Here is a 23,541-nt window from a genome sequence, read left to right as displayed (position 1 = left end):
GTGCGAGGCCCCTTGGGGATGAGCCATAATATGATAGAATTCATCATCAAGATGGAGTGAAGTAGTTTTCATCATTCACCGATTGTCCCCTTTCATTTGCGTGTGCATGTTGTACTCCACGGAATTTGCAGACTACTGGGTCGTTTTCATTTCCCATACTTGCATCACTGAACAAATGAAGATCAGATCCTCGTTCTCACCCAATCTCCTAAATCTTGCAACGTGAGCAATCTAATAATCATCACAGCCATGCATTAAGCACCACGTCCGTATCCTCAGGACATCCCCCAAGACACGTCCAGAGTCAATGAATGATTTCTTTTGTTGCAGTGTGTCAAAAGCAGTTATGTCAGCAAGTGAATAAATTAAAAAGTTTCTTTTAAACAAAAGTTTGAATACTTGCTCTCATCAATCGATAGACACAGCTCGATTAACCATTTGAAATGTTTCTTTACTCACCATTGCTGCACAAAACAGCTGCCATATGTTCCTGATAATAGGAGTCTGCATAAAGCAGCACGCTGGGAGCATGCGTGGTCCGAAAGCTGAACTCAATGTTCTCCCTTGACAGTGTCATGTCTGAGTAGATGGCGGATAAGTGGGTGCTGATATTTTTGCCAAATCCATCTGATTCGTGGAAGTTATAAATCAAAGATGACCCGGCTTCCAGGATTGCAGAAACCTCTGAAATTAATAAGATGAAGCACCGTCAGCAAGGGTTTGATGTAAAAGAATCAATCATGGACCCAGCAGACTAGAAGGCCATTCAGCCCACTGAGCCTGTACCAGCTCTTTGAAGGACCCATCCAGTTAGTCCCACTCCCACTGCTCCTTCCCATGACCTTCCATACTTTTCCCCTTGAAGCATTTATCCAGTTCCCGTTTGGAAGTAATTATAGAATCTGCTTCCACGACTTTCAGATCGTAACAACTCGCTGCATAAATAAAAATCCTCCTCACGTTCTCTGGTTCTGTTAATTTTTTAATAACCTTTATTGTCACAAGTAAGCTTACATTAACACTGTAATAGGGCAGCACGATGGCACAGTGGTTAGCATTGCTGCCTACGGCGCTGAGGACCCGGATTCGATCCCGGCCCCGGGTCCCTGTCCGTGAGGAGTTTGCACATTCTCCCCGTGTCTGTGTGGGTTTCACCCCCACAACCCAAAGATGTGCAGGTTAGGTGGATTGGCCACGCTAAACTGTCCCTTAATTGGAAAAAAGAATTGGGTACTCGAAAAAAAAAATTCTAAATAAAAAAAAACACTGCAATGAAGTTAGTGTGAAAAACCACCTAGTCGCCCGGTGCCTGTTCGGGTACACTGGGGGAGAATTCAGAATGTTCAATTCAGCTAACAGCACGTCTTTCGGGACAAGTGGGAGGAAACCGGAGCACCCGGAGGAAACCCACGCAGACACGGGGAGAATGTGCAGACTCCGCACAGACAGTGACCCAACCCGGGAATCGAACCTGGGACCCTGGGGCTGTGAAGCAACACTGCTAGCCACTGTGCAAAAGTGCCACCCCAGTTACCAATCAACAATGACCTTAGACTTCTGTCCTTCAGTCACCTGCCCTTCGGCCACTGGAACCAGTTTTCCACAATCAGGCTTGGTTGTCCGCTGTCAACTCAGCAGACAGAACAGCAAAAAGATTTGGTTCGAAACTTGACACTAATGCTTATGTCACTCATAATTATGGAGCACTTTGAGCTCAAAAGCTACACTGAAGAATTTGAATTCGGTTTGAAGAAAAAAAACATCGGAATTGAAAATTAAAGTTCCCGTGGTAATTGCTGGATTGCCATAATTACCTAATTGATTCACTGATATCGTTGCATACTAGATTTTAAGCATTCGCTGGGTGAAAATGTTTCTCCTCGTGTCGCCATTGTTTCTTTTGCTGATCACCTTAAATATGTGTTGCCTCGACTTCCGGGTGCGGCGATGACCAGCTAAGTCGCACGTTTCGGCACCTCCCGTTTTAACGGACCTTTGGGCTCTTATCGGGAGCCCCAATGGCAATTTTCGAAGGCTAAACCCATTGTGAGGCGACATCAGGGGCGGGGCCGAGAGGGAAGCGCGGGCTTTGTCCCCGCGCTATGGAAATTGTGGCGGGAAAAGGGGGCGCAGGAAGGAAGGGGCCTCACATGATGGGAGGCTAAGGATAAACGGGGGAAGCCGAGGTCAGCCAGGGTTTGCTGACTTCCGGAAGCAATATGGGGGAGCAACTAAGCTAGAGAGGGATCTAGCGGGGGGGGGGGTTAACTGGGTTGCTGCTGCTAAGGGGAAGGGGGAGCTGTTACGGGATGGGATGGTCGGGACGGGAGGGCGCCGTCGGGGGGATAAGCAGGTGCGTGGGAACCGGGTGAGGAGCTGGTCTAAAAAAGGAGATGGCTAGTCGACGAGGGGGTGGGTGGTAAAGAGCCCCCCAACCCGGTTGATCACGTGGAACGTGAGAGGGTTGAATGGGCCGATTAAGAGGGCAAGGGTACTTGCGCACCTAAAGAAGCTAAAGGCAGACGTGGTCATGCTTCAGGAGACGCACCTGAAACTGGCGGATCAGGTCAGATTAAAGAAAGGATGGGTGGGACAGGTATTCCACTCGGACTTGGATGTGAAAAATAGAGGGGTGGCAATACTGGTGGGGAAACGGGTATTGTTTGAGGCGAAGAATATAGTGGCGGACAGTGGGGGTAGATACGTGATGGTGAGTGGCAGACTGCAAGGTGAGGCGGTGGTGCTGGTGAATGTATATGCCCGAACTGGGATGATGCAAACTTTATGAAGCGTATGTTGGGGTGCATCCCGGACCTGGAGATGGGAAAGTTGGTAATGGGGGGGGACTTCAACACGGTGCTGGACCCAGGGCTGGACCGGTCCAGATCTAGGACCGGGAGGAGGCCGGCAGCGGCCAAGGTGCTTAAGGGCTTTATGGAGCAGATGGGAGGTGTGAATCCCTGGAGATTTACTAGGCCAAGGAGTAAAGAGTTTTCCTTCTTCTCCCATGTCCACAAAGTGTACTCCCGGATAGACTTCTTTGTCCTGGGAAGGGCCCTGATCCCGAAGGTGGCAGGAACGGAGTATTCGGCTATAGTCATTTCAGATCATTTCCCACATTGGGTAGATCTGGAAGTACGAGAGGAAAAGGAGCAGCGCCCACTCTGGAGATTAGATATGGGACTGTTGGCGGATGAGGGGGTATGTGTAAGGGTGAGGGGATGTATTGAAAGATACCTAGAGATTAATGATGACGGAGAGGTCCAGGTGGGGGTGGTCTGGGAGGCGCTGAAGGTGGTGGTTAGGGGGGAGCTGATCTCCATAAGGGCCCATATGGGGAAACAAGAGGGTAAAGAAAGGGAGAGATTGCTGAGGGAGATTTTGAGGGTAGATAGGCAATATGCGGAGGCTCCAGATGAAGGGCTATACAGGGAAAGATGGAGATTGCACACGGACTTTGACTTGTTGACCACGGATAAGGTGGAGGCACAATGGAGGAAGGCACAGGGAGTGCAGTATGAATATGGAGAGAAGGCGAGCCGGCTGCTGGCCCAACAACTTAGGAAGAGGGGGGCTGCAAGAGAGATCGGAGGGGTTAGAGACGAGGAGGGAAAGATGGAACGGGGAGCGGAGAGGGTGAACGGGGTGTTTAAGGTATTTTACGAGAGGCTATATAAGGCTCAACCCCCGGAAGGGAAAGAGGGAATGATGCGTTTCCTAGACCAGCTGGAGTTCCCGAAGGTTGAGGAACAGGAGATGACAGGACTGGGAGCGCAGATTGAGGTGGAGGAGGTGGTAAAAGGAATTGGGAACATGCAGGCAGGGAAGGCCCCGGGACCAGATGGGTTCCCGGTGGAGTTCTATAGGAAATACGTGGACCTGCTGGCCCCACTTCTGATGAGAACCTTTAATGAGGCTAGGTAAAGGGGGACACTACCCCCGACGATGTCGGAGGCGACGATATCGCTGATCCTGAAAAGAGACAAAGACCCGCTGCAGTGCGGGTCATACAGGCCTATTTCCCTCTTGAACGTAGATGCTAAGCTGTTGGCCAAGGTGATGGCGACGAGGATAGAGGACTGTGTCCCTGGGATGGTGTATGATGATCAAACGGGGTTTGTTAAAGGGAGGCATTTGAATGCTAATATACGGAGGCTGCTGGGGGTGATGATGATGCCCCCACCGGAGGGGGAGGCGGAGACAGTGGTGGCGATGGATGCAGAGAAAGCATTTGATAGAGTGGAGTGGGACTACCTGTGGGGAGTATTCAGGAGATTTGGATTTGGAGAGGGGTTCATTAGATGGGTTCAGCTCCTGTACAGGGCCCCGGTGGCAAGTGTGATTACAAATAGGCAACGATCTGACCACTTCCGACTATATAGGGGTACAAGCAGGGATGTCTCCTGTCCCCGTTACTGTTTGTGTTGGCAATTGAGCCATTGGCCATAGCGCTGAGGGGCTCTAGGAAGTGAAGGGGGGTACTTAGAGGAGGAGAAGAGCATCGGGTGTCATTATACGCGGATGATTTGTTGTTGTATGTCGCGGACCCAGTGGAGGGGATGCCTGAGATAATGCAGACACTCAGGGAGTTTGGAGAATTTTCAGGATATAAATTGAATACGGGGAATACTGTTTGTGATGCACCCCGGGGAACAGGGCAGGGGAATAGACGATTTACTGTTGAGGAGGGTAACAAGGGATTTCCGGTATTTAAGGATCCAGGTGGCCAGGAACTGGGGAACCTTGCATAAGCTTAACTTGGCACGACTGGTAGAGCAGATGGAAGAGGACTTTAGGAGGTGGGACATGGTGCCCCTGTCATTGGCGGGCAGGGTGCAGGCGGTTAAAATAGTGGTCCTTCCAAGGTTTCTTTTTGTATTCCAGTGCCTCCCTGTACTGAGTACAAAGGCTTTTTTTAAGAAGGTGAACAAGAGTATTATGAGCTTTGTGTGGGCTGGAAAGGCCCCAAGTGTAAAGAGGGGGTTCCTGCAGCGCAGTAGGGACAGAGGGGGACTGGAACTGCCGAGTCTAAGTGATTATTATTGGGCCGCCAACGTGTCAATGATATGTAAGTGAATGAGGGAAGGGGAAGGAGCGGCGTGGAAAAGACTGGAGATGGCGTCCTGTAGGGGAACTAGCCTAAAAGCACTGGCAACGGCGCCATTGCCGTTCTCCCCGAAAAAATACACCACAAACCCAGTGGTGGTGGCAACTCTGAAAATTTGGGGGCAGTGGAGACGACATAAGGGAGTGACGAGTGTGGTCCCCGATAAGGACCAACCATAGGTTCGTCCCGGGAAGGATAGACGGGGGATTTAAATCTTGGCAGCGAGCAGGAATTGCGAAATTGAAGGACTTCGTTCTTAGACGGGACGTTCGCGAGTCTGGGAGCACTGACAGAAAAATATGGGCTGCCACCTGGGAATGCATTTCGCTATATGCAAGTGAGGGCATTTGTGAGGCAACAGGTGAGGGAATTTCCGCAGCTCCCGGCGCAAGAGATCCAGGACAGAGTGATTTCGGGGGCATGGGTGGGTGATGGCAGGGTGTCAGATATATATAGCGAAATGAGAGACGAGGGGGAGACGATGGTAGAGGAGCTGAAGGAAAAATGGGAGGAGGAGCTGGGGGAAGAGATTGAGGGGGGGCTGTGGGCAGATGCCCTAAGTAGGGTAAACGCTTCGTCCTCGTGTGCCAGGCTCAGCCTGATACAATTCAAGGTTCTACATAGGGCGCATATGACTGGAGCAAGGCTGAGTAGATTTTCTGGAGTAGAGGATAGGTGCCGGAGATGCACGGGAAGCCCGGCGAACCACACCCACATGTTCTGGTCATGTCCGGTATTACATGGGTTCTGGGTGGGTGTGGCAAAAGTGATCTCAAAGGTGGTGGGGGTCCGGGTCGAACCAGGCTGAGGGTTGGCTATATTTGGGGTTGCGGATGAGCCGGGAGTGCAGGAGGCGAGAGAGGCCGATGTTTTGGCCTTTGCGTCCCTAGTAGCCCGGCGAAGGATTCTACTTATGTGGAAAGAAGCTAAACCCCCGGGCGTGGAGGCCCAGAAAAACGACATGGCAGGGTTCATAAAATTGGAGCGGATAAAGTACGCACTAAGAGGTTCGGCTCAAGGGTTCACCAGGCGGTGGCAACCGTTCCTCGACTATCTCGCAGAGCGATAAGGGAAAATAGGATAGGTAGCAGCAGCAACCCAGGGGGGAGGGGGGGGGGGGGACTCATTTGGGTCCTCAGGGGTTTTATGTGTGTGTTTATGTATTAATTATGTATATTAGATTTTACGAAGTTACTATTTTAGTTACTATTTCTGTAGTTTCTTATTTTGTTGTTGGCAGTTGCCGTTAGTTAGTATATTACTTATTTAAAAAACGATCAATGTGTATATTATTACAAAGTTGTAAAACGGGAAATTTTGTTTTTGTTGGATCGAAAAACTTTAATAAAATATATATTTTTTAAAAATACGTGCCGCCTCATTTGTGATCTTTCCTCCAGTGGGAACAGCTTTCCCCGATCTACTTTGTGCAAACCTCTCATGGTTTTACATGCCTTTATCAAATCTCCTTTCAAACTTATCACGCCAAAAAGACATGAAAGGCGATGTATATATTTTTATCATCCTGGCTACTTTATAAAATTGCTATTTTTAAAAAATATAATGGAAAAAGACTTCATGCTGATTGACACAAAAGGAACTCCTTGCCTTCAGAAAACCACAGCAACATTGTTATCTCTAAAGAAATGCTAATGCCCCCCTGTGACTGCAGAAGTCAAATTCCAAGATAAAAATAGAAAATACTGGACAGTCTCAGCAGGTCTGACAGCATCTGTGGAGAGAAAAGGGAGCAACGTTTCGAGTCTGGATGACACTATGTCATAGCTCGTCAAAGAGTCATCCAGGGAAGAACGTTCGATTCCCCGCTTGGGTCACTGTCTGCTCAGAGCTTGCACGTTCTCCCCGTGTCTGTATGGGTTTCGACCGGGTTCTCTGGTTTCTCCCCACAAGTCCCGAAAGACGTGCTTGTTAGGTGAATTGGACATTCTGAATTCTCCCTCTGTGTACCTGTCATGTTCTCCCCGTGTCTGCGTGGGGTTCCCCACGAAATCGGATTTCCTCCCACAGTCCAAAGATGTACTGTTAGGTGAATTGGACATTCTGAATTCTCACTCTGTGTACCCGAACAGGCGCCGGAGTTGGGCAACTAGGAGATTTTCACAGTAACTTCATTGCAGTGTTAATGTAAGCCTACTTGTGGCAGTAATAAAAATTATGATTATGTGCAGACTCCGCACAGCCAGTGACCCAAGCTGGGAATCGATCCTGGGACCCTGGCGCTGTGAAGCAACAGTGTTAACCACTGTGCTACCGTGCCGCCCTGTTCAACTTGTAGTACCAGTCCTCTTTACTGAATTACCGGCAATCAGCAGAGTGGGACCAATTGTACAGCACTTTTAAAGAACTGGTACTACAGGTTGAATGGCCTCCTTTGGTGCCCTATTCCATAGTTGTTAATTTATCATCACCATTTGCTTTGTACCACCATCACTTTTTGCCAGTTAAACACCCCTCTCACATCTTCCTTTTGATCTTCCAGGTCCATTCATATCTTAACATCCTCCAGTGACGAAGGAAGATCCTTGGCTTGAAACATTCACTCTGTTTCTCTCTCCGGAGATGCTGCCTGACCTTGTTAACTGGTGCCGGCATTTTCTGTTTCAACTACGAATTAAAAGTTACTGGACGTTGAAGTGCCTCGAGGTAGTTTTGATGCAGAGACTCTGCATGACTGACGTTTCTTCCTTCGCTGAAATAAACCGTCTTCGCTTCATAACATTTAGGACCCAGGAGGCAACTCAGCTGAATCCACCTCTACACGAGGCTCCCCACACACCAAGAGCAAGACCTTTGTTGTCAAGTATTATTACTTCTGGAGATGACTGTTGGCACCTGTGTTTAAGTGTTCTATCCCAAGCATGAGGTTCAGCTTGGGTCACATCTTCCTCATTGTGTTCTGGCACATTATTCTCATTTAGGAATTGCCTAAGCTGGATCATATTCCCATAACAGCCTCCCTGAACAGGCGCCGGAATGTGGTGACTAGGGGCTTTTCACAGTAACTTCATTTGAAGCCTACTTGTGACAATAAGCAATTTTCATTTCAATTCATTTTCTGAACAGAGTGGTAGAGCTGTCCACAGACCCTTGCAGCGTTGCAATGCTCAACTTCGATCTTCAAGACAGTGATAGGAAACACTGCAGAGAGTTGCATTCATTAATAAACCCAGCAATGCATGTGCGTGAGATTGCTGTCTGCTCAATTAAGGAGGTGGGTGGGGGAGGAGCGTGCTTAAAGTCACTTAATTTAAATGGGCCGATGATCTTGTTCAATTTGTAGAGGTGATTTTTAAACAAATGCATTCATGGGTTACCTAAAGAGTTAAATTATAGAATCCCTAGTGCAGATTAATCCCATCAAATCTGCCCTGGCCTTCCGAAAGAGCACACTACCTAGGCCCACTCCCCCAACCTATTCCTGTAACCGCATAATGCCAGCTAACGTGCACATCATTGGATGCTAAGGGGCAAGTTATCATGGCCAATCCACCTAACTGGCACATCTTTGGACTGTGGCAGGAAACCAGAGCAACCCCAACAGACACGGGAAAAATGTGGAAGCTCCACACAGTCACCCAAGGCCGGAATCGAACACGGGTCACTTGCACTGTGAGGCAGCAGTGTTTTTTTAAATTATAAATTTAGAGTACCCAATTATTTTTTTTTCCAATTAAGGGGCAATTTAGCGTGGCCAATGCACCTAACCTGCACATCTTTGGCTTGTGGGGGTGAAACCACGCAGACATGGGGAGAATGTGCAAACTCCACATGGACAGTGACCCAGGCCTGGGATTCGAACCCAGGTCCTCAGCGCCGCAGACCTAGTGCTAACCACAAACAAAGAACAAAGAAAAGTACAGCACAGGACAGGCCCTTCGGCACCTCCAAGCCCGTGCCGTCCACGCTGCCCGACTAAACTACAATCTTCTACACTTCCTGGGTCCGTTTCCCTCCATTCCCATGCCATTCATGTATTTGTCAAGATGCCCCTTAAATGTCACTATCGTTCCTGCTTCCAGCACCTTCTCTGGCAGCGAGTTCCAGGCACCCACTACCCTCTGTGTAAAAGACTTGCCTCGTCCATCTCCTCTAAACCTTGCCCTTAAACCTATGCCTCCTAGTAATTGACCCCTCTACCCTGGGGAAAGCCTCTTACTATCCACTCTGTCTATGCCCCTCATAATTTTGTAGACCTCTATCAGGTCGCCCCTCAACCTCCGTCGTTCCAGTGAGAACAAACCGAGTTTATTCAACCGCTCCTCAAAGCTAATGTCCTCCATACCAGGCAACATCCAGGTAAATCTCTTCTGCACCCTCTATAAAGCCTCCACATCCTTCTGGTAGTGTGGCGACCAGAATTGAACACTATACTCCAAGTGTGGCCTAACTAAGGTTCTATACAACTGCAACATGACTTGCCAATTCTTATACTCAATGACTCGGCCAATGAAGGCAAGCATGCCGTATGCCTTCTTGACTACCTTCTCCACCTGTGTTGCCCCTTTCAGTGACCTGTGGACCTGTACACCTAGATCTCTCTGACTTTCAATACTTTTGAGGATTCTACCATTCACTGTATATTCCCGACCTGCATTAGACCTTCCAAAATGCATTACCTCATATTTGCCCGGATTAAACTCCATCTGCCATCTCTCTGTCCAAGTCTCCAAACGATCTAAATCCTGCTGTATCCTCTGACAGTCCTCATCGCTATCCGCAATTCCACCAACCTTTGTGTCGTCTGCAAACTTACTAATCAGACCAGTTACATTTTCCTCCAAATCATTTATCTATACTACGAACAGCAAAGGTCCCAGCACTGATCCCTGCGGAACACCACTAGTCACAGCCCTCCAATTAGAAAAGCACCCTTCCATTGCTACTCTCTGCCTTCTACGACCTAGCCAGTTCTGTGTCCACCTTGCCAGCTCACCCCTGATCCCGTGTGACTTCATCTTTTGTACTAGTCTACCATGTGGGACCTTGTCAAAGGCCTTACTGAAGTCCATATAGTAAGAAGTTTTACAACACCAGGTTAAAGTCCAACAGGTTTGTTTCGATGTCACTAGCTTTCGGAGCGCTGCTCCTTTCTCAGGTGAGGAAGGAGCAGCGCTCTGAAAGCTAGTGACATCGAAACAAACCTGTTAAGACTTTAACCTGGTATTGTAAAACTTCTTACTGTGCTCACCCCAGTCCAACGCCGGCATCTCCACACCATGAAGTCCATATAGACAACATCCACTGCCCCACCTGCATCAATCATTTTTGTGACCTCTTCAAAAAACTCTATCAAATTAGTGAGACACGACCTCCCCTTCACACAAAACCATGCTGCCTCTCACTAATACGCCCATTTGCTTCCAAATGGGAGTAGATCCTGTCTCGAAGAATTCTCTCCAGTAATTTCCCTACCAGTGACGTGAGGCTCACCGGCCTGTAGTTCCCTGGATTATCCTTGCCGCCCTTCTTAAACAAAGGAACAACATTGGCTATTCTCCAGTCCTCCGGGACATCACCTGAAGACAGTGAGGATCCAAAGATTTCTGTCAGGGCCTCAGCAATTTCCTCTCTAGCCTCCTTCAGTATTCTGGGGTAGATCCCATCAGGCCCTGGGGACTTATCTACCTTAATATTTTTCAAGACGCCCAACACCTCGTCTTTTTGGATCTCAATGTGACCCAGGCTATCTACACACCCTTCTCCAGACTCAACATCCACCAATTCCTTCTCTTTGGTGAATACTGATGCAAAGTATTCATTTAGTACCTCGCCCATTTCCTCTGGCTCCACACATAGATTCCCTTGCCTATCCTTCAGTGGGCCAACCCTTTCCCTGGCTACCCTCTTGCTTTTTATGTACGTGTAAAATGACCTTTCGTGGCCCCTTCTCGCCCTTTGACTCCTTGCTTAAGTTCCTTCCTACTTTCCTTATATTCCACACAGGCTTCGGCTGTTCCCAGCCTTCTAGCCCTGACAAATGCCTCCTTTTTCTTTTTGACGAGGCCTACAATATCTGTGCCACTGTGCCACATGCCGCCCTGAGACAGCACTGTTAACCACTGTGCCACTGTGAGGACAGGCTTGTATTCCTTTGAGTATGGAAGGTTAAGGGCCAATCAAATTAACATGTTTTCAAGAATATTAAGAAAGGGTAAATGGAGACAAACTATTTTCTCTGGCGGGAGAATCCAGGACAGTTGTAGGGCATTGGGCATCATTCAGTAGGTCTTAATGCAGTCTTTGCAGTCTGTAGGCTAACTATATAGTTATTAACAACTAAAATTATATACAGTACAGAGTTCAACCTGGGAGATACCTCCATGGTGGCTGTACAGACAGATCAGTCCAGCAGTACACTGATGTCGAGGTGCGGGTCATGTGTTCCCTAATATCGCTGTGTGGGTGATACGGTACACATCCCACATTAACCCTACATGTGCCAGACTCTAGTTCTATAAGAACAAGGTGGCACAAGCTTAAAATTAGAGTTAGGTGGTTCACGAGGGATGTCAGGAAGCATTGCTTCACACAAAATGTAGTAGAAATCCAGAACTCCTTTCTCCAAAAAGTTGCTGAGGCTGAGGGGCAATTGGAAATTTCAAATCAGATTTTGATAGATTCTTATCAGTAATGTTATATTTTGAGTTGGAGAATCAAGGTTGGTAGATGGAATTAAGATGCGGATCAATCATAATATAATTGAATGTCAGAACAGATTCTCGGGGCTAAATGGCTTACTCTTGTCCCTACTTATTAATGGCCATAATTTGACTTGGACATTTATTTGTGGTGGTAATTTCTCTCCGGCGCAGCAGTGAGGGAGCGGAGCGCTGCACTGTCAGAGGCACCAGTTTTCAGATGAAATGTTAAACGGAGATCCCGTCTTCCCCCCTCTGGTGGATGTAAATAATTACAGAAATTATCTCCCCAATCACTCATACTCATTCTCTGACAAAGCCATGGACCTAACTGCCACCTCACCCACCTACCCCCTACTCACTTACCCCCTACCCACTTCAGCCTCTTACCCAACCTCACCCACCCTACCCATTTACCTACCCAACCTACCACCCTACATATTCACTCATTCATCTACTCCCCATTCACCAACATCCAAACTTTTAAACTTACAATAAGGCAGCTAGTGCTGTAAAAAGGGGCATCTCATCTTTTATTCGTTCATGGGAGCTGGGCTACTCTGGCTGGGTCAGCATTCATTGGCCATCCCCAATTGCCTTTGAACTTCCCTCCTCCCGCTACTCCACTGTGATGAAGCTCTGTGAGGGGTGCTATGTTTCACATGTTGGGGAAAACAATGCTTAGAAGAAAATGGGAGCAGTGTCCAATGATGATTGATGCTCCTTGGAAGATCAAGGACCAGCACCTCGGCTGACAATTCATTTCAGACAGCTTCCAGATGAAATACTAAACCTGGGCCTGAATGTGTTGGATGAGTCTGCAGGGAACACATCCCACCGACAGGCCTGCTCTCATTTCAAGCTCTAATGAGCATTGATTGGCAGTAGGCAGGACTTCCATCTGTCATGGGCCGGAGGTCTCACCTTGTAGAGCTGCCAGCTAATCAGACAGGCTGATAGATCTTCATGCCCTCCAGATACAGCTTTGCAGTGGCCAGACGAGGCACTGCAGTGACATGTCTGGGACTAAGCGTCGGAACGCGGAGATCAGGTGAGTTGTAGGAGTCCTGGCAAGGGGAGCATAGGGGACACCTGTATGGTGGTGGTGGCTGGGCGGGGGTGCAATTGGGATCCCAGGGGATAGGCTGGGGTGCGAAGGTAGTCTGGAGGCCTCCGGGCCTGCATGGGAGAGTGCCCGCCATTAGAAGGCGAATCTTGACCTGTTACGAATCAGAGAATATATCCCCACTGGTTAAGCATCATGTAGTGACATCAGCAGAGTGTTTGCATGGGCGTTGCAGTTCTTCATCTTAGATTGTATGAGCAACACCTCTTAATAAAACCTCTCAACGTGTTTGAAAGAATCCTAGTTTGAGCACCTTTTCTATTTGCGGCAACCAAGAAATATAATTGAAGAGAAAATTGGCGACAAGGTTTGCGGCAGAAAGAAAATGACTGGAGGAAGAAATTTGTTAACTAAACAATGGAGATCGCATTGGGAGCAAACAAAGATTTTGTGACCGGACCCGCGTGCGCGAACACACACACACACGCACACGCACACGCACATGCACACATACATACGTCAGGCGAAGCACTGCCGCTGGTGCTGAAGGTTTGAAATGTTTTTGGACTGCAACTGTCAATAAAAAGGTTGACAGTCGGGGGGAACCTGCTTGCTGTTGAGGTGAGTAAGGTCTGGGCTTAAGGGACTGCGGTACATGGTGAAGCTAAACAGGCTGCGGTAACAGGGATTTCTGCTGACTCTGTATGGGCCACTACCTGGGGGGGGAAAAGTCGAACTACAGTCAGGCAAAACGGGAAAAAAAATCTCGTTGCTTGCAATAAAGGGAATTATTTGTGACATACTTTGTATACAAAAATCGGAAAGGAGGAAATTGGCTGAAGATTGAAATGGTTGGAAAAATGGGCACCAAAAATGGAAAAATGTGTTGGGAAAAAATGCATTCGATGAAGACTGAGACTTGCAACACAGAGAAAGGAAATATTCCAGTTACATCTCAAAGTAAGTAAGACACTGGAGGACTCAAAGGTCGCAACATTTCTCAGCTCAGTTGGGCATAAAACCTTTATGCTGCTACAAAATTTATCTCACCCAGCAAACCCAGGAGTTAAGTCTAACCTTGAACTAATGAAAGTCTTTGGGGCATTTCTCTCCTCGGCCATTATTGATTGCAGTTTCCACTGCTACCATCAGGAAGAAGGTGAAAGGATTGTACAATTCGTAGTGATTTTAAGGTTCGCAAAATATTGAAAGTTTGGTGCAACACTTGATAATACTCTTCGTGATAGGCTGATTTGTGGACTTCATAGTGAAGCTGTGAGTGAGATAACTCCAACAGTGTTGCGGAAATTTTCACATCTATGGTGCCTGCAACTAAAGAAGCTTCAGAGGAAAGAACTGGAGCGAAGATCCACAAAATGGATATCGCAAAGAACAAGGCGTCAAGGGTGCCACCATATCACCAATGGACACAGGTTGCACACTCGGCAGGGGAATTCTGGAGTAACACAAATACGTGCAAGCACTGTGACAAGAAGGGCCAAATCGCAAAGGCATGTTGGGCACAGAAAGCCTCTCCTACACCAAGAAAGTGAAAGGAAGAAAAACACATCTAAACAGGCTAGTCAGGTTTTTCAACCAGGAGATTAAATTCTAGATCCCTCAAAAGATAACGTAATCAAGCTGTTGCAGGAGCTGAAGCTAAACGTGTTGTCTATGCGAGGAGATCAACAACATTTTTGGGCATATCGAAAACCCAAAAGTCACAAAATGAAAATGCTACTGGATAAGGGCGCTGCAATATCGTTAATACCGGAGATAATTTATCATCAAAAGCAGAAGCGTCTGCCTTTATAAACGTTAAATGTGATCCGAAGGGTGTACCTGAAGAGTTTGTACTATTAGGAGGGGCATTATGGTGAAAGTAGAAGCAAATGGACAGATGGCGAAGTTGCCTCTTTAGGTTGTCTGTGAAAATTGCCCAGTCCAAAGATAATAATAATAATAATCGCTTATTGTCACAAGTAGGCTTCAATGAAGTTACAGTGAGAAGCCCCTAGTCGCCACATTCCAGCACCTGTTCGGGGAGGCCGGTACGGGAATTGAACCTGTGCTGCTGCCATTGTTCTACATTACAAGCCAGCTGTTTAGCCCACTGTGCTAAACCAGCCCATTATATATTGTGGGTGGATTCGCCTTGCTGGATTGCCCCTTGGTGGCTGGGGATGTGCAGGTTGGGTGGATTGGCCATGGTCGATGCACGGGGTTGTGAGGATGGTGCAGGGGCTGGGTCTGGGTGGAGTGCTCTTTTGGAGGGGAATAGAAACATAGAAAATAGAAGCAGGAAGAGGCCATTCGGCCCTTCGAGCCTGCTCCGCCATTCATTATGAACATGGCTGATCATCAAGTTCAATACCCTGATCCTGCCTTCCCCCCATATCCCTTGATCCCTTTAGCCCCAAGAGCTATATCTAATTCGTTCTTGAAATTACACAATGTTTTGGCCCCAACAACTTTCTGTGGTAGTGAATTCCACAGATTCACCATTCTTTGGGTGAAAGATTTTCTCCTCACCTCAGTCCAAAAAGGTTTACCCCTTATCCTCAAACTATGACCCCTAGTTCTGAACGTCACACCTTCAGGAACATTCTTTCTGAATCTACCCTGTCTAATCCTGTTAGAATTTTTCTATGAGATCCCCTCTCACTCATCTAAACTCAAATGAATATAATTTTAACCGACTTAGTCTCTCCTCATATGACAGTTCCACCATCCCAGGAATTAGCCTGGTGAACCTTCGCTGCACTCCCTCCGTAGCAAGAGCATCCTTCCACAGATAAGGACATCAAAATTGCACACAATACTCCAGGTGTGGCCTCATCAATGTCTTATATAATTGCTGTAAAACATCTCTATTCCTATACTCAAATTCTCTCGTTATTAAGGCTAACATACCATTTGCCTTCTTTCCTGCTTGCTGTACCTGCACGCTTACTTTCAGTGACTATTGCACGAGGACACCAAAGTCCCACTGAGTATCCAACTCTCTCAATTTACACCCATTCAAATAATAATGTGCATTCCTATTTTTACTACCGAAGCAAATAACCTCACACGTATCCACATTATACTGCATCAGCCATGCATATGCCCAGTCACTCAGCCTGTCCAAATCCCACTGAAGCATCACTGCATCCTCCCACACAACTTTGTATCACCTGCAAATTTGGAGATAATGGGCCGGATTCTCCGCAGCCCCGCGCGGCGAAATCGTGTTTGGTGTGGGGGCAGAGAATCCACTTTTATGCCCGAATCGGACCCGGCGCTGCTCCCGTGATTCTCCAGTTCCCGGAGAATTGCTTGTGCGCGATTTACGACGCGCGGCTGGGGGGGGGGGGGGGGGGGGGGGGCATTGCCTGCATTAGTTTTTATTAATTTCTTGTAGACTCGATGGGCCGAGTGGCCTCCTTCTGCACTCTGGGGATTCTATGTATTCTGTACTCTAATTGGCAGTGTGTGGCTGGCAAAGACTACTTTGCTGGGATCTATGACTGGAGTTGATGTACACCTAAAAATCAAGCCAGACAGCCCACCCAAATGTCTCAAAGCTAGAACCGTACAATGTGCCATCAGGCCAAAAATTGAAGAACTCGAAAGACTAGTCCCACCAGGAGGCATTGAATCTGTTACTTCAAGTACTCTGGTACGGCCGCATTTGGAGTATTGCGTACAGTTCTGGTCACCGCATTATAGGAAGGACGTGGAGGCTTTGGAGCGGATGCAGAGGAGATTTACCAGGATGTTGCCTGGTATGGAGGGAAAATCTTATGAGGAAAGGCTGATGGACTTGAGGTTGTTTTCGTTGGAGAGAAGAAGGTTAAGAGGAGACTTAATAGAGGCATACAAAATGATCAGGGGGTTGGATAGGGTGGACAGTGAGAGCCTTCACCCACGGATGGAAATGGCTGGCATGAGGGGACATAGCTTTAAACTGAGGGGTAATAGATATAGGACAGAGCTCAGAGGTAGGTTCTTTACGCAAAGAGTAGTGAGGCCGTGGAATGCCCTACCTGCTACAGTAGTGAACTCGCCAACATTGAGGGCATTTAAAAGTTTATTGGATAAACATATGGATGATAATGGCATAGTGTCGGTTAGATGGCTTTAGTTTCGGTGCAACATCGTGGGCCGAAGGGCCTGTACTGCGCTGTATCGTTCTATGTTCTATGTTCTAAGTGATTGGGTAACACCAATTGTTCCTGTGTTGAAACGTGATAGCTAGCTTAGTCAAAATCGGTGAGGGTTTTAAAACACCTCTTAACCCAGTATTGTGCGCAGATCATTAACCACTGTCACGGATTGAAGACTTGTTTGCTGGGCTTTCTGGAGGACCAAAATTCAGTAACGTTAATCTATCACAGGCATATCTGCAGATGACTGTGTCAGCTAGCCACGACTTAATATCGTGATGCACAGAGGTCTGTTTTGTCATAGAAGATTCCTTTCAGAATAACATCTGTTCCTGCTCTTTTTCAAAAATCCATTGATCAAACTCGAAGTGGGATGAATGGAGCGCAATGTTATTTAGATGACATACTCAACACCGGGTCAAGTGAATAGGAACACTTGGAGAATTTGGAAGCTGCCCTGAAGCAGTTGCAGAACTACAATCTGAGAGTTTAAAAGGAAAAGTGTAACTTTTTCAAGTCATCCATCAATTGTCCAGATCATATCATCGACAAAGATATCTTACACAAGTAGCCAAAGATAATGGGTGGAATTCGTCCTTTGGGAGACGGTGGGCGGGATTCTCTCAGCCCGCGTCGGTTCGGAGAATCGCCGGTCCGCGTGCGATTCGCGCGACGCCGCCCCGACGCCCGTCCGCCGACTCACCGGCGACCGGAGAATCGGTGCCATTGGCACCAGCGCAGTCAATGCGGCACTGGTCGGGAGCCGCTCTATGCGGCCCCCCCCCCCCGGTGATTCTCCGCCTGGGATGGGCTGAGTGGCCACCAAGAAAACCAGAGTCCCGCCAGCGCTAATCACATGTAGTCTTACCCGGCGGGACCTCGCCATCTATCCTGTCGGGGGCAGCCTGGAGGGGAGGAGAGTGGGTCCGACCCCTGGGGGGGGGAGGGGCTCCACCGTGGCCTGACCCGCGATCGGGGCCTACTGATCGGCGGGCCGGGCTCTTTTGGTGGGGGCCTCTTTTACTCCACGCCGGCCCCTATAGCCCTACGCCATGTTGCGTCGGGGCCTAGGTAGGACCCTCCTTTGGTGGGTCAGTGCAGACTTGATGGGCTCAATGGCCTCCTCCTGCATTGTAGGGATTCTATGGGGAAATGGTGTACACCATATCAAGTCAGCAACGTCCTGCAACAAATGGATTGGCCGAGCATTCTGTGCAACCATTAAAGCATTCTATCATGGCAACGAAGGACAGGGCATATTGGCAAGAAGAGTAAACTAATACCTAATGTTTGACAGGAGCACTGTACACGCACCAACGTAGAGTTCACCGGCAATGCTGTTGTTCAAAAGGAAACTACGAACACAGTTTGATTTATCAGATCCACCTAATACTGCAGAGATTGTCAAATGATACCAACACGCATTCATTTTTCATTTCACACACACAAATTGCTCGGAGGAAGATAAAACTCTAAAAAGCGAGTATTCAACCAGGGAGAGCTAATGTTAGCTCAGAGCTACACCACCAACGAGAAATGGATACCTGTGTTCTGAGCAAAGACAGGTCCAATTTCAAACATCGTAGACGGGCGATGAAAGAGTTTGGCGACATCATGCAGATCGCTCACAAAGAGAATTCATCAAAACTTCTCAAGAGGTTCCTCCCTTGGAAAATCAAGAGAACGATATTTCGGAACAAAGACCAGACACAGCGAGGCGTTCTCTCCGATACCTATTGTTACAGTTACTGGAGTAACTGCCCTAAAAATATCATCTACAGCAAGGAATGAGGTCACCTCCAAGGTCTCGAGTAGCCAAAATTCAGGCCATGATCTCCACCTGCTTTTCGGGTGACTGCCATGATCCTTTCACAAATTCACTGTTGCCGGGTGAAAACCCCGGACCTCCCTCACTAACAGCACTGTGGGTGTGCCTACACCACATGGACTGCAGCGGTTCAAGGAGGCTGCTCACCACCACCTCCTCGAGGATAATTAGTGATGAGCAGTATCTGCTGGCCCAGTCAGCGACGTCCACGTCCCGTGAATGAATAAATAAAAGAAACGTTCTTCCGGTCTCTTGGATACCTGTCCTTCAATGAACGGTAATTAAAAAAGGCAAATTCTCCACTCACTTTTCTCATGATTGTTCAAGGCAACTTGCCATGCAGGAATCTAATTCCCCGGATTACAGCGCTGGCCGCATTTCAAATTGACGGCATTGGCGGTGAGGCACTTTGGGCTCTCCTGTGGTTGTGACAGGCACCGTGTAAACACAAGTGATTGAATAATATTTCTTTTCTGCTTTGACTGGACTGGTCCCAGGAGCGGAAAGGCAAAAATCATCACTAAAAACGCCAATACTTGAACAGATTATTGACGAGGGAGAATAGGAATGTCAGACATTTCAAATGACTCTGGAGAGCTGTGGAGTATGCATTAGTTTCATTCTTAAGATCTTGGTTTTATTTTTCCGATATTTTCCTCTTACCCTGAAATTATGGTTTGACCGATGGGGCACTGGGAGGTCTTCTGATGGAGTGTGCTGTTAGCTACCTTGAGGCATGAATTCTTCATTAGCTTCACCTGTATTATTTATGAAATCATGAAATTATAATTGTTGCTGTCACTATCTTTGCATCAGTTGATAAGCACCCATTCCTGGAATAAAGCCACCCTTTAAAATAATGATTAGCGTAAACATTCAAGTTTTGCACCTTGGTTTATTTAAAAAGTCGACTATTTTAGTAAAAGCAGATCTGTTTAAGGGTCCCGTTTCAGATGCCAAATGATATGCTGACCATGTTCAGCCACTTCCTAGTTTTGCTTCAGGCTTGCAGTTTTCAAGATCTTTCGTTTAATCTGGGCTATTGCAAGCAGGATTTTTATCTTGAGAAAAATGACATGATAGTTACAGATGAACGATGCCATTTGAGCTTTTATAACTCACCCAGCCAGAAAAACAAACAAGATATCCGATCGATACTGAAACAATTCAATGGGCAGAGTTTTAGGTGTCCCAGGCGGGCGTGCGCCTGATCCGGAAAAGCCTAAAATAGTGAATGTCGACGTCGGGCGCGCATCTCAATTTACTCATTTACTAATTTATTCATTTACGTGGGTGCTGCTGGCTAGGCCATCATTTATTACCCATCCTAATGAGCCAGTTGAGGGAATTATCTGCCGATTTACGCAAAATATTACGCTCCCCGTGTGATTTCCAGTTCATCACACAGGTAGAATGGGCAGTTGGGCAATCCGTTCTCCAGCTATTCTCCATCCCGGCCAGGAAGGGCAGGGAAGTGGGGAGGGGGGGGGGTGGCTTGTCTCAATATGAAGACCTCTTCAGATTTGGGACGCCCTCCCCTCTGGAACCGCCAACCCTCCTTCCCCCTTCCCTCCCTCCCCCTTCCCTCAACGCCCCCCGCCCCCACTTACTCCCCCCGCGTCACAATCGCTCCCCTCCCAACCTCCCGGGCATCCTCATTAATCCCACCCCGGGGACCCCTGGGGACCGTGGGAACAGTTCCGGGAGTTTGTTCCAAACAGAGAACTGCAGGCCCTCTTCTGGCCACGGCAACACTGTGCCTAGCGGGGTTGCAATGGTGACTGCATTTCAAAGGTCCTTCATTGACGGTGATGCTTAAATAAAAATTGCATTTATATTGCACCTTTCATGTCCATCAGATGCCTCAAAGCATTTGACATCCAATCGAGTACTTTTGAAGTGTAGTCACGATTAGCATGTAGATAACTCATAGAACATAGAACATAGAACATAGAACAATACAGCGCAGTACAGGCCCTTCGGCCCACGATGTTGCACCGAAACAAAAGCCATCCAACCTACACTATGCCATTATCATCCATATGTTTATCCAATAAACTTTTAAATGCCCTCAATGTTGGCGAGTTCACCACTGTAGCAGGTAGGGCATTCCACGACCTCACTACTCTTTGCGTAAAGAACCTACCTCTGACCTCTGTCCTATATCTATTACCCCTCAGTTTAAAGTTATGTCCCCTCGTGCCAGCCATATCCATCCGTGGGAGAAGGCTCTCACTGTCCACCCTATCCAACCCCCTGATCATTTTGTATGCCTCTATTAAGTCTCCTCTTAACCTTCTTCTCTCCAACGAAAACAACCTCAAGTCCATCAGCCTTTCCTCATAAGATTTTCCCCCCATACCAGGCAACATCCTGGTAAATCTCCTCTGCACCCGCTCCAAAGCCTCCACGTCCTTCCTATAATGCGGTGACCAGAACTGTACGCAATACTCCAAATGCGGCCGTACCAGAGTTCTGTACAGCTGCAACATGACCTCCCGACTCCGGAACTCAATCCCTCTACCAATAAAGGCCAACACTCCATAGGCCTTCTTCACAACCCTATCAACCTGGGTGGCAACTTTCAGGGATCTATGTACATGGACACCTAGATCCCTCTGCTCATCCACACTTTCAAGAACTTTACCATTAGCCAAATATTCCGCATTCCTGTTATTCCTTCCAAAGTGAATCACCTCACACTTCTCTACATTAAACTCCATTTGCCACCTCTCGGCCCAGCTCTGCAGCTTATCTATATCCCTCTGTAATCTGCTACATCCTTCCACACTATCGACAACACCACCGACTTTAGTATCGTCTGCAAATTTACTCACCCACCCTTCTGCGCCTTCCTCTAGGTCATTGATAAAAATGACAAACAGCAACGGCCCCAGAACAGATCCTTGTGGTACTCCACTTGTGACTGTACTCCATTCTGAACATTTCCCATCAACCACCACCCTCTGTCTTCTTTCAGCAAGCCAATTTCTGATCCACATCTCTAAATCACCCTCAATCCCCAGCCTCCGTATTTTTTGCAATAGCCTACCGTGGGGAACCTTATCAAACGCTTTGCTGAAATCCATATACACCACATCAACTGCTCTACCCTCGTCTACCTGTTCAGTCACCTTATCAAAGAACTCAATAAGGTTTGTGAGGCATGACCTACCCTTCACAAAGCCATGCTGACTATCCCTGATCATATTATTCCTATCTAGATGATTATAAATCTTGTCTCTTATAATCCCCTCCAAGACTTTACCCACTACAGACGTGAGGCTCACCGGCCTATAGTTGCCGGGGTTGTCTCTGCTCCCCTTTTTGAACAAAGGGACCACATTTGCTGTCCTCCAGTCCTCTGGCACTATTCCTGTAGCCAATGATGACATAAAAATCAAAGCCAAAGGTCCAGCAATCTCTTCCCTGGCCTCCCATAGAATCCTAGGATAAATCCCATCAGGTCCCGGGGACTTATCTATTTTCAGCCTGTCCAGAATTGCCAACACCTCTTCCCTACATACCTCAATGCCATCTATTCTATTAGCCTGGGGCTCAGCATTCTCCTCCACAACATTATCTTTTTCCTGAGTGAATACTGACGAAAAATCTCGCCTATCTCTTCAGACTCCACACACAATTTCCCATCCCTGTCCTTGACTGGTCCTACTCTTTCCCTAGTCATTCGCTTATTCCTGACATACCTATAGAAAGCTTTTGGGTTTTCCTTGATCCTTCCTGCCAAATACTTCTCATGTCCCCTCCTTGCTCGTCTTAGCTCTCTCTTTAGATCCTTCCTCGCTACCTTGTAACTATCCATCGCCCCAACCGAAACTTCACACTTCATCTTCACATAGGCCTCCTTCTTCCTCTTAACAAGAGATTCCACTTCCTTGGTAAACCACGGTTCCCTCGCTCGACGCCTTCCTCCCTGTCTGACCGGTACATACTTATCAAGAACACGCAGTAGCTGATCCTTGAACAAGCCCCACTTATCCAGTGTGCCCAACACTTGCAGCCTACTTCTCCACCTTATCCCCCCCAAGTCACGTCTAATGGCATCATAATTGCCCTTCCCCCAGCTATAACTCTTGCCCTGCGGTGTATACTTATCCCTTTCCATCATTAACGTAAACGTCACCGAATTGTGGTCACTGTCCCCAAAGTGCTCTCCTACCTCCAAATCCAACACCTGGCCTGGTTCATTACCCAAAACCAAATCCAACGTGGCCTCGCCTCTTGTTGGCCTGTCAACATATTGTTTCAGGAAACCCTCCTGCACACACTGTACAAAAAACGACCCATCTATTGTACTCGAACTATATCTTTTCCAGTCAATATTTGGAAAGTTAAAATCTCCCATAATAACTACCCTGTTACTTTCGCTCATATCCAGAATCATCTTCGCCATCCTTTCCTCTACATCCCTAGAACTATTAGGAGGCCTATAAAAAACTCCCAACAGGGTGACCTCTCCTTTCCTGTTTCTAACTTCAGCCCATACTACCTCGGCAGAAGAGTCCCCATCTAGCATCCTCTCCGCCACCGTAATACTGCTCTTGACTAGCAGCGCCACACCTCCCCCTCTTTTGCCTCCTTCTCTGAGCTTACTAAAACACCTAAACCCCGGAACCTGCAACATCCATTCCTGTCCCTGCTCTATCCATGTCTCCGAAATGGCCACAACATCGAAGTCCCAGGTACCAACCCACGCTGCCAGTTCCCCTACC

General features: G+C 47.6%; 1 protein-coding gene across 2 annotated transcripts in view; it reads right to left on the bottom strand.

Annotated features, from left to right (window-relative positions):
- The window catches only part of LOC140387024 (contactin-associated protein-like 5), a 1,394,308-nt gene that overhangs the window by 261,697 nt on the left and 1,109,070 nt on the right, over positions 1–23,541 (bottom strand). For both annotated transcript variants that reach the window (XM_072470006.1, XM_072470014.1), the window contains exon 19: positions 460–684. In XM_072470006.1, coding sequence (XP_072326107.1) covers positions 460–684 — 225 coding nt within the window. The remainder of the gene's footprint in view (positions 1–459; positions 685–23,541) is intronic.

This window comes from Scyliorhinus torazame, chromosome 2, assembly GCF_047496885.1.
Source record: "Scyliorhinus torazame isolate Kashiwa2021f chromosome 2, sScyTor2.1, whole genome shotgun sequence".
NCBI classification, from domain to species: domain Eukaryota; kingdom Metazoa; phylum Chordata; class Chondrichthyes; order Carcharhiniformes; family Scyliorhinidae; genus Scyliorhinus; species Scyliorhinus torazame.
Note: the sequence above shows the minus strand (reverse complement) of the source record. Positions and strands in the feature narration are given on the sequence as shown.